The sequence below is a fragment of the Triticum aestivum genome, chromosome 6D (assembly GCF_018294505.1).
Source record: "Triticum aestivum cultivar Chinese Spring chromosome 6D, IWGSC CS RefSeq v2.1, whole genome shotgun sequence".
Classification (NCBI taxonomy): Eukaryota; Viridiplantae; Streptophyta; class Magnoliopsida; order Poales; family Poaceae; genus Triticum; species Triticum aestivum.
In genome coordinates this window covers 76,083,131-76,099,813 of record NC_057811.1, presented here as the reverse complement: position 1 = coordinate 76,099,813, position 16,683 = coordinate 76,083,131, and the positions used below count along the sequence as shown (strand labels likewise).

At 44.1% G+C, this 16,683-nt stretch overlaps 1 protein-coding gene across 2 annotated transcripts; it reads left to right on the top strand.

The window, feature by feature from the left end:
- The first annotated feature begins 7,900 nt into the window (after positions 1 to 7,900).
- LOC123143649 (RNA-binding protein L) lies at positions 7,901 to 12,715 on the top strand. 2 transcript variants are annotated; one of them, XM_044562598.1, is made up of 6 exons: positions 7,901 to 8,263; positions 8,776 to 9,238; positions 11,791 to 11,840; positions 11,930 to 12,060; positions 12,143 to 12,245; positions 12,326 to 12,715. In XM_044562598.1, exons 1-6 carry the CDS (start codon positions 7,997 to 7,999, stop codon positions 12,533 to 12,535), a joined length of 1,224 nt encoding a protein of 407 aa, XP_044418533.1. In that variant the 5' UTR covers positions 7,901 to 7,996; the 3' UTR covers positions 12,536 to 12,715. The 2 variants fall into 2 exon arrangements, with proteins under 2 accessions (XP_044418533.1, XP_044418532.1); XM_044562597.1 differs by having other exon boundaries at positions 12,317 to 12,715.
- The last annotated feature ends 3,968 nt before the right edge of the window (positions 12,716 to 16,683 follow it).

Genomic DNA, 16,683 nt, shown 5'->3' with positions numbered 1-16,683 from the left:
AAATAAAGTTTCTACGATCTGATCGCGGAGACGAATATTTGAGTTACGAGTTTGGCCTTCAGTTAAAACAATGTGAAATAGTTTCACTACTCACGCCACCTGGAGCACCACAGTGTAATGGTGTGTCCGAACGTCGTTACCGTACTTTATTAGATATGGTGCGATCTATGATGTCTCTTACCGATCTACCACTATCGTTTTGGGGTTATGCATTAGAGACAGCTACATTCACATTAAATAAGGCACCGTCTAAATCCGTTGAGACGACACCGTATGAACTATGTTTTGGCAAGAAACCTAAGCTGTCGTTTCTTAAAGTTTGAGGTTAAAATGCTTATGTGAAAAAGGTTTCAACCTGATAAGCTCAACCCAAATTGGAGAAGTGCGTCTTCATAGGATACCCAAAAGAAAATGTTGGGTACACCTTCTATCACAGATCCGAAGGCAAGATATTCGTTGCTGAGAATGGAACCTTTCTAGAGAAGGAGTTTCTCTCGGAAGAAGTGACTAGGAGGAAAGTAAAACTTGATGAGGTAATTGTACCTTCTCCCAAATTGGAGAATAGTTCATCACAGAAATCAGTTCCAGTGATGCGTACACCAATTAGTGAGGAAGTTAATGATGATGATCATAAAACTTCGGATCAAGTTACTACAGAACTTCGTAGATCAACCAGAGCACGATCCGCACCAGAGTGGTACAGTAATCATGTACTGGAAGTCATGTTACTAGACCATGATAAACCTACGAACTATGAGGAAGCGATGATGAGCCCAGATTCCGCGAAATGGCTTGAGGCCATGAAATCTGAGATGAGATCCATGTATGAGAACAAAGTATGGACATTGATTGACTTGCCCAATGATCGGCGAGCCATTGAGATTAAATGGATCTTCAAGAGGAAGACAGACGCTGATAGTAGTGTTACTATCTACAAAGCTAGAATTGTCGCAAAAGGTTTTCGACAAGTTCAAGGTGTTGACTACGATGAGAGTTTCTCACTCGTATCTATGCTTAAGTTTGTCCGAATCATGTTAGCAATTGCTGCATTTTATGAAATCTGGCAAATGGATAAACAAAACTGCATTCCTTAATGGATTTATTAAAGAAGAGTTGTATATGATGCAACCAGAAGGTTTTGTCGATCCTAAAGGTGCTAAAAAAATATGCAAGCTCCAGCGATCCATCTATGGACTGGTGCAAGCATCTCAAAGTTGGAATATACGCTTTGATAAGTTGATCAAAGGATATAGTTTTATACAGACTTGCGGTGAAGCCTGTATTTACAAGAAAGTGAGTGGGAGCACTACAACATTTCTGATAAGTATATGTGAATGACATATTGTTGATCGGAAATAATGTAGAATTATTCTGCAAAGCATAAAGGAGTGTTTGAAAGGAGTTTTTCAAAGAAAGACCTCGGTGAAGCTACTTACATATTGAGCATCAAGATCTATAGAGATAGATCAAGACGCTTGATAAGTTTTTCAATGAGTACATACCTTGACAAGATTTTGAAGTAGTTCAAAATGGAACAGTCAAAGAAAGAGTTCTTGCCTGTGTTACAAGGTGTGAAATTGAGTAAGACTCAAAGCCCGACCACGGCAGAAGATAGAAAGAGAATGAAAGTCATTCCCTATGCCTCAGCCATAGGTTCTATAAAGTATGCCATGCTGTGTACCAGATATATTGTATACCCTACACTGATTTTGGCAAGGAGTACAATAGTGATCTAGGAGTAGATCACTGGACAGCGGTCAAAATTATCCTTAGTGGAATAAGGATATGTTTCTCGATTATGGAGGTGACAAAAAGGTTCGTCGTAAAGGGTTATGTCGATGCAAATTTTGACACTGATCCAGATGACTCTAAGTCTCAATCTGGATACATATTGAAAGTGGGAGCAATTAGCTAGAGTAGCTCCGTGCAGAGCATTGTTGACATAGGAATTTGCAAAATACATACGGATCTGAATGTGGCAGACCCGTTGACTAAACTTCTCTCATAAGCAAAACATGATCACACCTTAGTACTCTTTGGGTGTTAATCACATAGCGATGTGAACTAGATTATTGACTCTAGTAAACCCTTTGGGTGTTGGTCACATGACGATGTGAACTATGGGTGTTAATCACATGGTGATGTGAACTATTGGTATTAAATCACATGGTGATGTGAACTAGATTATTGACTCTAGTGCAAGTGGGAGACTGAAGGAAATATGCCCTAGAGGCAATAATAAAGTTATTATTTATTTCCTTATATCATGATAAATGTTTATTATTCATGCTAGAATTGTATTAACCGGAAACATAATACATGTGTGAATACATAGACAAACAGAGTGTCACTAGTATGCCTCTACTTGACTAGCTCATTAATTAAAGATGGTTATGTTTCCTAACCATAGACATGAGTTGTCATTTGATTAACGGGATCACATCATTAGGAGAATGATGTGATTGACTTGACCCATTCCGTTAGCTTAGCACTTGATCGTTTAGTATGTTGCTATTGCTTTCTTCATGACTTATACATGTTCCTATGACTATGAGATTATGCAACTCCCGTTTACCGAAGGAACACTTTGTGTGCTACCAAACGTCACAACGTAACTGGGTGATTATAAAGGTGCTCGACAGGTGTCTCCGAAGGTACTTGTTGGGTTGGCGTATTTCGAGATTAGGATTTGTCACTCCGATTGTCAGAGAGGTATCTCTAGGCCCACTCAGTAATGCACATCACTATAAGCCTTGCAAGCATTGTAACTAATGAGTTAGTTGTGGGATGATGTATTACGGAATGAGTAAAGAGACTTGCCGGTAACGAGATTGAACTAGGTATTGAGATACCGATGATCGAATCTCGGGCAAGTAACATACCGATGACAAAGGGAACAACGTATGTTGTTATGCGGTTTGAGCGATAAAGATCTTCGTAGAATATGTGGGAGCCAATATGAGCATCCAGGTTCCGCTATTGGTTATTGACCGGAGACGTGTCTCGGTCATGTCTACATTGTTCTCAAACCCGTAGGGTCCGCACGCTTAAAGTTCGATGACGGTTATATTATGAGTTTATGTGTTTTGATGTACCGAAGGTAGTTCGGAGTCCCGGATGAGATCGGGGACATGACGAGGAGTCTCGAAATGGTCGAGACGTAAAGATCGATATATTGGACGACTATATTCGGACATCGGAAAGGTTCCGAGTGATTCAGGTATTTTTCGGAGTACCGGAGAGTTACGGGAATTCGCCGGGGAGTGTATGGGCCTTATTGGGCTTTAGGGGAAAGAGAGAGGAGAGGCTGCGCCCCCCCCCTAGGCCTAGTCCGAATTGGACTAGGGGGAGGGGCTGCGCCCCCTCCTTCCTTCTCTTCTCTTTCCCCTTTCCTTGACTTCTACTCCTACTACTTGGAAGGGGGGAATCCTACTCCTGGTGGGAGTAGGACTCCACCTAGGGCGCGCCATAGAGAGGGCCGGCCCTCCCCCTCCTCCACTCCTTTATATACGGGGAGGGGGGCACCCCTTGGAGACACAACAATTGATCCTTTGGATCTCTTAGCCGTGTGCAGTGCCCCCCTCCACCATAGTCCACCTCGATAATATCGTAGCGGTGCTTAGGCGAAGCCCTGCGTCGGTAGAACATCATCATCATCACCACGCCGTCGTGCTGACGGAACTCTCCCTCGAAGCTTTGCTGGATCGGAGCTCGCGGGACGTCATCGAGCTGAACGTGTGCTGAACTGGGAGGTGCCGTGCATTCGGTACTTGGATCGGTCGGATCGTGAAGACGTACGACTACATCAACCGCGTTGTGCTAACGCTTCCGCTTTCGGTGTACGAGGGTACGTGGACACACTCTCCCCTCTCGTTGCTATGCATCACCATGATCTTGCGTGTGCGTAGGAAATTTTTGAAATTACTATGTTCTCCAACAAGGCATCAAACCTGGACAACGTTGAAAAACATTAGTACTTTGAGTGCACTTCCTTGGCTCTGTGTTGGTGATTTCAACGAAGTGTTACGTCCAGATAAGCATCAAGGTGTCGGCCAGCGAAGCAATGCTCAGATTCAGGCTTTCCGTGAGGTTCTAGATGTATGCATGCTGATTGACTTGGGATACAAAGGCAATTTCTGGACCTTCGAGAAGAAGGTGACGGGAGGAACCTATACTAGATGCAGACTGGACAGAGCTTTAGCGAGTGCTCCATGGTTGGCTAGTTTCCCTTCGGCCTCAGTAATTCACTTGTTGGGCGTCACATCTGATCATGCTCCGCTGCTGATAGAACGAGACGCAGGGATTGCCGCTCGCTTTCAAAAACCTTTCAGGTATGAGACGATGTGGGAAACACATGAAAGCTTCCGGGACATAATACATGAAGGATGGGGCGCGGGCCCTCCCTGTACAACGGTGCACGAACTGAGGAGCAAGCTAATAGACATAGCTAAGGATTTGGGGAGGTGGAGTCGTGATACTTTTGGGAGTGTGAGGAAAGAGATAAAGAAGCTCAAACAAATGCTTGAAGAACTCAAGAACGATCCTTTGAGGTCGGGGCCTTCTCATATAGAGCTTAAAATTAACGAGCGGTTAATAGAGATGTATCACAGAGAGGAGATCATGTGGCGCCAGAGAGCTAGGGTGGAATGGCTGTCAGCTGGAGACAAAAACACACAAAAAAATTCACTTAAGAGCTAGCCTTCGACGGAAAAAGAACATGATCAAGGCGTTGCAGAACTCTCTAGGCGTGGAAATATCTGATCCAGATGAGCTTAAAGCGTTAACTGATGCTTTTTACCAGTCACTATATACATCAGAGGGAGTACAGAACATGGAAGCGGCATTAGCCCACGTGCCCCGCAAAGTTACAGATGAGATGAACGCAAGCTTTGTGCGTGCCATACACTAAGGAGGAAGTCAAGATTGCTCTGTTTCAGATGTTTCCTACAAAAGCACCGGGACCTGATGGTTTTCCAGCCCACTTTTATCAGCGTCACTGGGAGGTTTGTGGCGATGAAGTCACCAACATCGTACTCAGAATTGTCAGAGGCGAGGAGAGCCCAGCATCGATAAATGACACAGTGTTGGTTCTGATTCCCAAGGTAACTAACCCTACATTACTTGCTTAGTTTCGTCCCATAAGTTTATGCAACGTTCTGTACAAGATTGCTTTGAAGGTGATATCAAATAGATTGAAAGTAATTTTGCCTGACATAATTTCTGAAGAACAATTTGCTTTTGTCCCGGGAGAATGATCACAGACAACATCATATGTGCGTATGAGTGTTTGCACTTTATGAAGAGGTTGAGAGCAAAATCCAATAGTTTCTGTGCTTTAAAGTTGGATATGATGAAGGCTTATGATAGACTGGAGTGGACTTACTTGAGAGGTATAATGACAAAACTGGGCTTCGATCATCGCTGGATAGATATTGTTATGGGCATGGTATCCTCAGTCTCTTTCTCAGTCTGCTTTAATGGTGAAAAACTCGAATCTTTTAATCCTACACGAGGTATCCGGTAGGGAGATCCGATTTCCCCCTACTTATTCTTGATTGCAGCAGAGGGCCTTTCGTGCCTCCTTAAATCAAGTTCTCAGTCGTCTTTGACAGGTATTCAGGTGGCTCCTACGGCTCCAACTGTTAACCACCTCCTGTTTGCAGATGATAGCCTGTTGCTTTTCAAGGCCAGTGGGGAAGGATCAGTCGTTGTGTCAAACCTACTTGATACTTATTGTAGTGCTTCTGGACAAAGGATCAACAATGAGAAATCATCAATTTTCTTCAGTAAGGGTTGTCCTGTAGAAGTGAGAGGAACTGTAAAAAACAATCTGCATGTTCACAATGAATCATTGAGTGAGCGCTATTTGGGTATGCCGACTGATGTGGTCCACTCGAAGAATGGTACCTTTAAATATCTTCGGGACCGTGTTTGGGAAAAGATTAAAGGATGGATGGAAAAGCTACTCTCTTCGGCTGGTAAGGAAGTACTGATCAAATCTGTAGCACAAGCAATCCCAGTATATTCCATGTCTTGTTTCAGATTACCTCGAGGATTGTGTGAAAGTATCACATCTATTATACGACAGTTTTTTGGGGATCTAAGCAGGGACGGAGGAAGCCGAGTTGGGTGGCATGGGACATCTTAACCATGCCAAAGCACTTGGGAGGTTTAGGGTTCAGAGATTTGGAGATTTTTAACCTTGCCCTACTAGCAAGACAAGCATGGCGGACCTTGACGGATAACTTATCTCTCAGTGCGAGGATCCTTAAGGCAGATTATTTTCCGGAGTGCTCGTTGCTTCAAGCCGAACTGGGAGCTCATCCGTCCTAGATATGGCGGGCAATTCTGGACAGTCGCGATATATTGGCTCAGGGGCTTATTCGCAGAGTAGGCGATGGAGAAACTACGGATATATGGCGCCACAATTGGATTCCAAGGGATAGTTTTAAGCGGACAATCACATCACTGATCCCGAATCCTCCTGGAAGAGTGGCACAACTGATTGATGCTACCTCAGCAAGCTGGAACGAAGGCCTAGTCCGGACAGTTTTTACTCACTTCGATGCGGAGGCTATTCTTCAAATTCCATTATGTACTCGTCGAGTCGCAGACTTTTGGGCATGGCATGAGGAGACCCGAGGAAGGTTTAGCGTGCGGTCGGCTTACCGCATGATACTCAGAACTAAGCACAACCGAGAGGCATGGTTGAATGAGGAGGGCGGGACCTCATACGATCACAGCGACACCAGCAAATGGACCATGATTTGGCATCTACAAGTTCCATCAAAGCTCAAGATGTTTGTATGGCGATTAGCACGACAATCGATACCGATAGGAACTGTTTTGGAGCACCGCCATATGACTACAGAGAACACGTGCTTGTTATGTGGAGCAGTCGACACATGGAAACATGCGCTGATAACGTGCCCAACGGCGGCGAGTGTTTGGGCTTTGGCTCCGCATGAGTTGCTCGAGCACATGCTAGATCAGGAAGAAGAAAGCCCGAGGGAGTGGTTGTTCGCTTTGCATGGAATATTGAAGAAGGATCTATTTGACTGTATGGTGGTTACTCTCTGGGCGCTATGGAGCGTGAGGCGCAAGGCTATACACGAGAATATATTTCAATCTCCATACTCGGTTGACAGCTTCATAACCAGATTCTTGAGTGAACTTCATGTGCTGAAGGCCAAAGCTTCAGTGCAGGCGGAGGTCATCATGCTGGATTCCCCTTTTGCCAGGCAACGCCAAGATGAACATTGATGCTGTTGTTTCTAAACGAGGGTATGGCTCGGTGGGGGTGATTTGTAGGGATCAAGTTGGAGCTTTCTTGGGGCCTTCGGCCTTTTTGTTTCAGGAACATCGTGGACCCTCCGACCCTCGAAACACTGGCCATCAGAGAAGCTCTTGCGTTGGCGGAGGATCTATATCTGAGACGTATTCAAGTTACGTCCGACTGCAAGCCAGTGACGGAAGACATACACAAGGAGAACCTGGCTAGTTACAGTGCTATTATACATGAAATAATAGAACACTCTTCGGGTTTTGATTTTTGCAATTTTAGTCATGAGTTTAGGAGCTCTAATTATGAAGCACACAACTTAACGAAGCATGCTCTTTCTTTCGGTGGTGGCCGCCATGTTTGGTTAAGACACCCTTGGAATTTACCATCCGTCCCTGTAAATATTGTGACGAATTAATAAAGCTTCGCGACGTTGTCTCAAAAAAGAATGATATTGTATCTTTTTTTATTGACGATGTAACCTTTATTTTCCGATAAATAAAGCTCATGTTTTGTTAAAAGAAACTGGTAACTCAGTTTTTCGTTTTGCAAAAACCAATCTTTCGTTATCCTCGGATTTGTTACCGTAACCAAATAGAACTTCACAAAAACCAATCACCGTAACCAAACAGAACAACCCCATAATATCTCGCGTTGGCCCTCACGCGCATACATCCCAATCTCTTCGCGCTAGGGTTCATCGTACCAGCCGCCATGATGCCCCAGCCGCAGCCCGGCGTCGCCCCGCCGCAGTGGGGCGCCATCCCACCGCCCATGCCGCCTCACCACCTCTACGCGCCGCCGCCCCCCCAGATGTGGGGCCAGCCGCTGCCGCCCCAGCAGGCCGCGTACTACGGCCGGCCGGCTGCCCCGACGCAGGCTCCCGCTGGGCACAACGAGGTCAGGACACTCTGGCTAGGGGACCTGCAGTACTGGATGGACGAGAACTACGTCTACAATTGCTTCGCGAGCACCGGCGAGGTATGTGCCTCTCGCTCTCCGCTCCGGTGCCATCTCCTCAGAATCCGCTGTATAATTGGTTCAACATGTCGATGTGGATTTTGCCAGTGATTTTTCGTGGGCCCTTGGGTGACGCTTGATGCAAACACGAATACGTATCCGTGATTGATGATGTAAAACACGTTTATGTGCGTCTGGCCCAGCTCCAAACCACTATTATTATTCTTCAGCTAACTGTTTATACTTTCTGAAAAGCAACTTGAGCCATGGGATCAGGCTCAGTTTTTTCCTTGGTTCTGTTATTAGTTTCTTATTACGCTTATCTGTTTCACAGTATAAGCTGAAACAAAATTATAGGAATGACTGTGGCCAAGGTATTTTGCGAACCTGAGTTGCTTTCCTATTGTAACTGGTTGACTGATTCAGATTTGTCATTATTTATCATCATGTGTTCTGCAAATTATACTCTCAGTTTGTGTCTATCGTTTACACACAGTATATTGATCTTTCGTATTGTCCTCTTCAATTTGTAGGTGCAATCTGTGAAGCTGATTCGTGACAAGCAGACTGGACAACTTCAAGGTTATGGCTTCATTGAATTCACAAGCCGTGCTGGCGCTGAAAGAGTTCTTCAGACATTCAACGGGGCAATGATGCCAAACGTTGAGATGGCATACAGATTGAACTGGGCGACTGCTGGTGAAAAACATGATGATGGCGCTGATTACACAATATTTGTTGGTGATTTGGCTGCTGATGTCACAGACTACATATTGCAAGAGACATTTAGGTTACGGTATCCCTCTGTTAAGGGTGCAAAAGTTGTAACGGATAAACTGACAATGCGCCCAAAGGGCTATGGCTTTGTGAAATTTGGTGATCCCACAGAGCAAACTCGTGCAATGACTGAAATGAATGGGATGCTCTGTTCTTCAAGGCCCATGCGTATCGGACAAGCTGCAAATAAGCAAAAAGCAACTGGAGTTCAAGAGAAAGGTAAGAACTAAATCCTTGTCGGCTAAATTTAATTTGTTTTAGCAGCGTTTTAAAGATTAGTACATTTGCAGTTGACTTGTAATTGATTTTATGTGTTGATTTTGCCCTTAGTTGTTCTTGCAGTTACTTGTTGTATTAGCCTTCTGTGGTTCAGTTTCCTTTACTACTAGTTGAAAATGTGTCGAAGCTTGGCTTGAGCAATAAGTTTGTAGATCCACAACAGTTCCTTCGTGAATTCAGATCATTTAATAATACATTAGGATTCTGAAGTATACTCATAAACTCCCATTGTGTCGAACCAGGATATCAACAGGCTCTCTACGACTGACATGAACAGCATTACATATCTTGTGTAATGCGTGGCCTCTGTTAGGTCAGTGTTAATCGTTTATGTCCTAAATTTGAACCTGGTTCTTTTGGTATCCAGTACTTCCTTTCCAGTTTTGTTCCTTCCACGTACTCGTTTTATTTCTTCCTGAATCTTTAATTAAAGCTGTCTCTTGAACTTCACAACCTTCATCGGTTGTAGGATCTGTGGCAGAACGTGTATAGTGTAATGTCTTGTAAAACAGTTATGGGTGTGAGTAGTCCTTACCTTTTTCTCCCTACTATTTTTAAATTTGTTGTGTTGGATGCTATGCTTAAATATCAGTGTCCTTGCCAATCAAGTTTTAGATTAATGCCAAAACAGCCTTCCAAACATGGGTTTAGTTGTACAGATTTCTTAGGAATGGTCAGAACCTTTTTTACCCGGAGGCTCTTTGTGCTAAGTTTATCCAAGAAATCATATATGATAAAAGCACGTGCACACATAACGTAATTTGCGGAGTCGTGACATTTCTATATACTACACATAATGAAATGTTTGGATCTGTGACATTTTTATATGCCACACATCCTCTGCCTGGGTGTTTAGTTTGTTAACCGATTATTTGCACCTTGTGATTCTATTTCCTTGCAACTGTATTAGTTAGCTTTGTCAATTTGAGATTTGGCGTCACAGCTAGTTGTTGAGTTCTAGTGTTTGTTTATTTGCTGATCAGCTTATTCTGTGGCATAATATTGCAAATACTCAGCTGTCTTATTGTCTTTCTGGATTTGAGTTTCAAAGTTTGTTGAGATCTATGTTTTTAAGGCGGTAAGGCGAGGCAAGGCGCTGGGGCGGCGCCTCACTGCCTAAGCGCTAAGGCATAAGGCAAGGCGACGCCTTAGAGAGTTCTAAGAAGTAGCATTGAGCAAAATTTGGTAGGCAACTACAGGAAAGGTGCTGGTTGCTTGCTGTTGCCTGCTGTCCTGAGAGGAGCAGCTGCAGGAGAGGGGGAGGAGGAACTGCAGGAGAGGAGGGGGAGGAGGATCTGCCGGAGAGGAGGAGGAGAAGCTGCCAGAGAGGAGGGGGAGAAGCTCAGATCCAGCTGCCAGAGGTGGGGGTGGGGGGAAACTGAAACTAGTTAGAGCTCTCTCCCCCCCTGCTAGTAACTGTTGGCGCCTAGACTCTGTTTCCCGCCCTTTTCTTCCCGCCCAGAGATCTGTTTCCTGCCTGAACTCCCAGCCCTGTCTAAGGCGTCTTCATTTGCCTAAGGCGGGAAGAATGGCGCCTAGGCGGACGCCTTGGACGCCTTATGGACTAAGGCGGACGCCTTAGGCATGCACGTAAGGCAAGGCCGACGCCTTGTGACCTGGGGACGCCCTGGCGCCTAGGCGTCGCCTAAGCGACGCCTTAGGGACGCCTTAAAACAATGGTTGAGATATTTTGAGCACTAATAACGACTTGAGTAGCTTTATAAACAACTTCATTTTTTGGGCATATGTTGGTTTTATAGCAACTCTAGTAGAGTCACCATATTAGCCTGATTGCCATAATAACTGTTCGTATGGCAATTTTTGTTGAAAAGGTGGGTCTAGCAAAATAACCATCCCGTGCTCCATCGGCATCTTTTTTGGAGGCTGCTGCAAGCTAGGTTTGCAATTGTCTGGGGTCCTGCAAGTTCCATTGATTGCATTGATCAGCAGGCGTTTAACATATGATTAATTATTTACTTGCATAGTCCTTAAGGTTGGCCTGAGTAATTTTCAAAAGCAAGCTCTGAAATTTAACATGTTAAAGTTTGTTATTCGTCTTCTCATTATTAGTTCTTTTGGCCATTGAGTACTTGTCCAAGGACTGAAGAATGATACACTATCTACAAGAACTACAATTTCGTCATTGCAATCTTGCAGTGTTATTTTGTTCTGATGTTCGGTGTAGTTTCTGAGATTTGATGCACAATGATATTTGATACGCCTGATTTGCCCTTTTTGTCTCTACATATTGTTTAATGAACAAGTTGTAATTCATTATGCTTGATACTGCGGTATATATTTGGCCTAGTTATTGCTAGATAGAATGTGTGAAGCATGACATGGCATTTGTATGAACAGTTGCATTTACCAAGCATTCCTTTTCAAGTCAGTTGAAAATTTATAACCTGCATGGCATACTTATTCATATATTTGTTTTTCAGTTCAATATCCCTCAAGCCTGACAGTATATCTTTATTTGTCTTTATTTACAGTACCAAGTTCTCAGGGGGTTCAGACTGACAATGATCCTAGCAATTCCACCGTGCGTTCTTTGTTCTATTTCCTTGAATGCAAGCAACTAGCCTACTGACTGGTTATGGTTGATAGATCATCTATCTTTGGTGAATGCAGATATTTGTTGGTGGCCTTGACCCCAACGCTACTGAGGATGTGTTGAAACAAGTTTTCACTCCATATGGTGACGTGGTCCATGTTAAGATACCTGTTGGCAAAAGATGTGGTTTTGTTCAATATGCTAGCAGGTTCACTATTTTTACCCTAGTTTTCTTGTACCAATCAGTATATTCATCTAAATTCTAAGCAGTCTGTTACTGTAAAATTCAGATTCTCTGCAGAGGAAGCCCTGCTAATGCTGCAAGGTACCATGATTGGAGGGCAGAACGTGAGGCTTTCATGGGGTCGAAGCCCATCAAACAAACAAGTTCAGGTGATTTCATCTCTCACATATTGCACTTGCTTTCATTACCCCTCCAACCAATTGAAGCTATATATTTTTAGTCTCAACAGGACTTCAACCACTGGGGTGGTGCTACTGCTAATGCTGGCTACTATGGCTACGGACAAGGCTACGGGGCTTATGGATATGCTACTCAACCTCAGGACCCAAACATGTATGGGTATGGGACATATGCTGGCTACCCAAACTATCCACAACAAGTAGCACAGCAGCCGCAGCAGGAACCTGTAAAATCTTCGTTAAGTGTAGATGCCGTCTGACTTAGGGCAGTCATGTTATATTGACATCATCCTGTTACATCAACATATGCTGCTTGAATGGTAGGTTTTTTTGTTTGTTTGGCATGGATGGGATATAGATACCAAAACATTTTTTTGGTTTATTAAAAGAATCGACTATATATTAAGGGAAAATAAATCCATGCTCTTATATTGGTATGATGAAGTGGCTTGGAGAATTACCACTGCACACAATTGGCTCATAATAAGTTGAGTAGCCAGGTTGAACAATTAAATCTCAGAGTCAAGACTCCTAATAGTCGATAAGATCTTTTGTACTTTGTAGTACGGTGTTGACGTCCGTTTTACCATGATCTACTACGTTTTATGAACATGGATACCATTTTACACCATTACGTTAGGTCCGGCTAGTCCAACATTTGTATATGTGCAAATGCTCCAGTATGTACGTGCACAATCAGAATCTGATCAGAGCCATTTTGTTGTTTCAACTGATCAGAGCTGATGGGCGAGATGCTGCTAGAGCAATTAGAGCTTCTGACGTGACTTGTGGTTTATATTATTACTTGCCATGTCTTGTATTGGCTATTTACGTCTTCTGTATAAGATACATACTAGAAGGGTTGAGCGCGCTTTGCCGCGCCGTTGAATTTGTTGGGATTCTTAAATTTCTTTGCTCACTCTATTTCAAAATATATGGTGTATTACTCTTTTGAAAAGTCTAACCTCTTTAAGTTTGATCAAATTTATAGAGAAATATATCAAAATTCATAATATCAAATCGGTGTTATTAGCTTCATCATGAAATGATTTTTTTTTGTTTAATACTGTGGATGTCGATATTTTTGGCTCTGAACTCGGTCAAAGTTAAAGAAATTTGACTTTCCAAAAAACTAATAACCCTTATAGTTTGAAACTAGTGGAATATTTAGTTTGACCAGTGGGGGAGATGATGGAGTGTGTTTTATGTTTATTTATAATGCGGTTATTTGGTGGGCCTTTCATGGCGTGATTCTGTGCTATCCGCTAATCAACCCATATTTATGTGGGGACATTTTTTCAACAGTGGTTGCATGTACTGTATTCGTGCTATTATGGTTGCGTTTTTTTCTAGGTGATGGGAGTCTTCGAGGGGTTGATATATTTTCATAGGCCGGTTACTGCTAATTGATTTGAAAAATCGTTGGCCCGATCAAAATCGTAAATCAAATCCAAAATTGAATACCTCAATCGAATGAAAGAGCTTTAAATTAGAGAACATAGAGAATTAAAATAATTAAATCGAAGAGCGCCTTGAGATATTGTTGACCTAGTCAAAATCGGGTGATCCAATTCTAAATTATAGCCTTAATTAATTGTGAAGATTTCAAAATTAGAAAGCATGATGTATTGTATAGAATATTAAATGAAAGAGTTTTGAGACATTGTTGACCTGGTCAAAATTGGGTGACCAAATCCCAATTGAAGACCTCAATTGATTGTGAGGCCTTCAATCATAGGGAGCTTAGTGTTTTAGTATATTCATGTTTGCAGATCGCCACTCCATAGTTTGCCCATAGGAGATTAGAAAATAATCAAAATCATAAGAAAGAGGGCAAATAGTTCAATGGGCAGATTGGTGCACCAGGAGGCCGGAAAGAATCGAGAAAAGAAGCAACGAATTGGAGAGTAGTAGAGAGGAAGGGGACGCAGCTTGTTCTGCACCCGAGCTCACATGAGCTTGAGTGAAGTAAAATCTAAAAAAATGTTAAAAAGATTCAAAAAATCTAATTTTTTTGCGAGAAACATTGATGTTTTTTAACATGTGTGCAAAATTTCGCTATGAAATCACATTCGTGTATGTGGGGGCAAAAAAACAAATTGATACTCCAAATAGCAGTCTTTTTGAAGCATCAATTTTGTTTTTTTGCCCACACCTACACGAATGTGATTTTGTAGCAAAATTTTGCATGCATGTTGAAAAAACATTATTGTTTCGTGCTAAAAATATTATATTTTTTTGAAAATTTTAATATTTTTTAGATTTGACTGTTCACCCAAACTCATGTGAGCTTGGTTGCAAAACAACACTTTCGAGAGGAAGGCACATATTCCTGCTTATTCACCTGTTGTGCTTTCGATTACAGCGGTGGACAGGCAAGGAACAAAGCGGACGAAGCTTGTGTTGCATCGAAAGCACCCTCCGAGACGAAGAAAACTATGGAGTAGTGTGCAGCCGGCCAGCCCGAAGCCCCATGGAACCACCCAACCCCTGTGGCATGACGCGCAGAGGAGTAAAATGCATTGGTGGTCACTGGACTTGTCGTGTACGCTCATTTTGGTCACTGTACTCAAGAGTACGGTCAATACGGTCACTATGTACATGTTATGGTGATTGTACGGTCACTGTCACACCGTATAGCTTCGTATTTTGTTTAGTTGACCGGTCAAATGATGTCTTGTCAGCTTAGTTTCTCTCTCGGTCCTACTTGCCAGTTGTGGAAGAAAAATAAAATAAAAGCAACACCAGAATTATAACACGGGACCGCACGCTGGCAGAAGCCATGTGGAATAAGACGGGTTTTGTTGCATTCCAAGCAGTGGTGGAGGACGAAAACTAATTAAGGTAGGGCGCACTTTGATGGAAAACCACGTTCCATCAACATGAAAATGCCACCAAAATCACTGTATTGTAGATTATCAAACTATTCTCTATAATACCACTAATTTTTTTTAAAAAAATCCTGACCTAACCCCTTTCCCTTCCTGCCTATTTTCACCGGCAAGTCAGCACAGACGCCGCCTCACCCGTCGAGGCTTCCTCACCGGAGACCACCTCCTTTGCTTAGCTCCGGTCACGTGCCATGGTGCTAGCCTCGTAACGCAAAGTCAATTTAGAGGATACGGTAAAACGGTTTTGACACATTTTTACGGTATGGCATGTGTCCGGACAGAATAGATCCCGTAAAAACCATGTCAGATGTGGAGCCCACATGCCAGTAGTTACATTTATGATAGGGTCCTTAAAAGGTAGCATAAAACACCCTCAAAATGAAATTTAGATTACAATTGGGTCCTGGAGCGGCCATGGCAATGGAGCCCGCCGTCCGCTGCCTGGCGGACCCGAAACCCGCCGAGGCGCGTCACCCTCCCCACGCCGTCGGCTGGACCTGCGGCTCACTGGCCTGCAGCGTCAGCCACCTCGACTAGCTGCTGCTCTGGCCTGCCCGCGTTCATCTCGCTCCAGATGCGCGAGGTCGAGCAGCCGGTGGACGCGCCGCCGGTATGACCTGTGGCTGTGGGCATTGACCGCTGCTGTCCGTGACCCTGCGCCCCGCTCCTGCTGGGTGCTAGCAGTCGTGACTCGTGACTTGTGTTGTGCGTGTGGACGAAGGAACAAAGCTATTGACTCGACCGTGCTTGAGATCCTCCGGCTGGCTGGCTGGCTGGCTTTGTGTGTTGGATCGATCTTCTTGTGATGCTCACGACCCAACAATACAACAGCACTCCTCGCCCAAAAAACAAAAAGTAGTGATCAATCTGTACATAACTACGCTGCATATCTAGCACTCCACCGCTACACAGAAGCACCGTCGAGACGCAATGAGCGGCGCAGGTGATGGAAGCAGCAGCGCCCACCACGTTCTGGCTATGGGCAGCCCGTCCCGAACGGCCCGACCAGACCCGACGCTGCACCCGGGCCGGGCCTGGACCTAGATTTTGAGCCCGAAGACCAGACCGGGCCCAGCATTTTCACGACTTACTGAAGGGGCCCGTAGCACGGCGGGCTTTATCACTTTTGAACCGGGCTTAGGCCCAAAGGCCGAGCCGGGCTCGGGCCTAGATTTTCTGCCTCGGGCTTTGGTAGGCCCGGCTCGGCCCGGCAGATGGCCAGGTATACCCACCACCAACTTTTCTCCTCTTCACCTAGCAGTCAAAGCAAAAATCCTACGTACACGGAGCTTTACAGGCTTCCCACGAACTCCTGATTTTCATGAGATGGGCCCGCTTCACCCCTAGCTCTAGGTCCCAATCACAACTGTCCATGTCAGCAAGCCTGTAAACATCCGTAAAATTCTTCCGTGTATCTAGCAAAGCAGCGGTGCGTGACCAACATAAAACCACCACGCTGGTAATGAGCGACACAGGTGCCAAGCATGTGGGCAGATGCGGTGTAAACCATCTACACT

Coding starts and splice junctions, on each gene's coding strand:
- LOC123143649 (XM_044562597.1), top strand. CDS start 7,997: ATGATGCCCCAGCCGCAGCCCGGCGTCGCCCCGCCGCAGTGGGGCGCC. Junction 8,264..8,775: donor GCTTCGCGAGCACCGGCGAG/GTATGTGCCTCT, acceptor TTCAATTTGTAG/GTGCAATCTGTGAAGCTGAT. Junction 9,239..11,790: donor AACTGGAGTTCAAGAGAAAG/GTAAGAACTAAA, acceptor CTTTATTTACAG/TACCAAGTTCTCAGGGGGTT.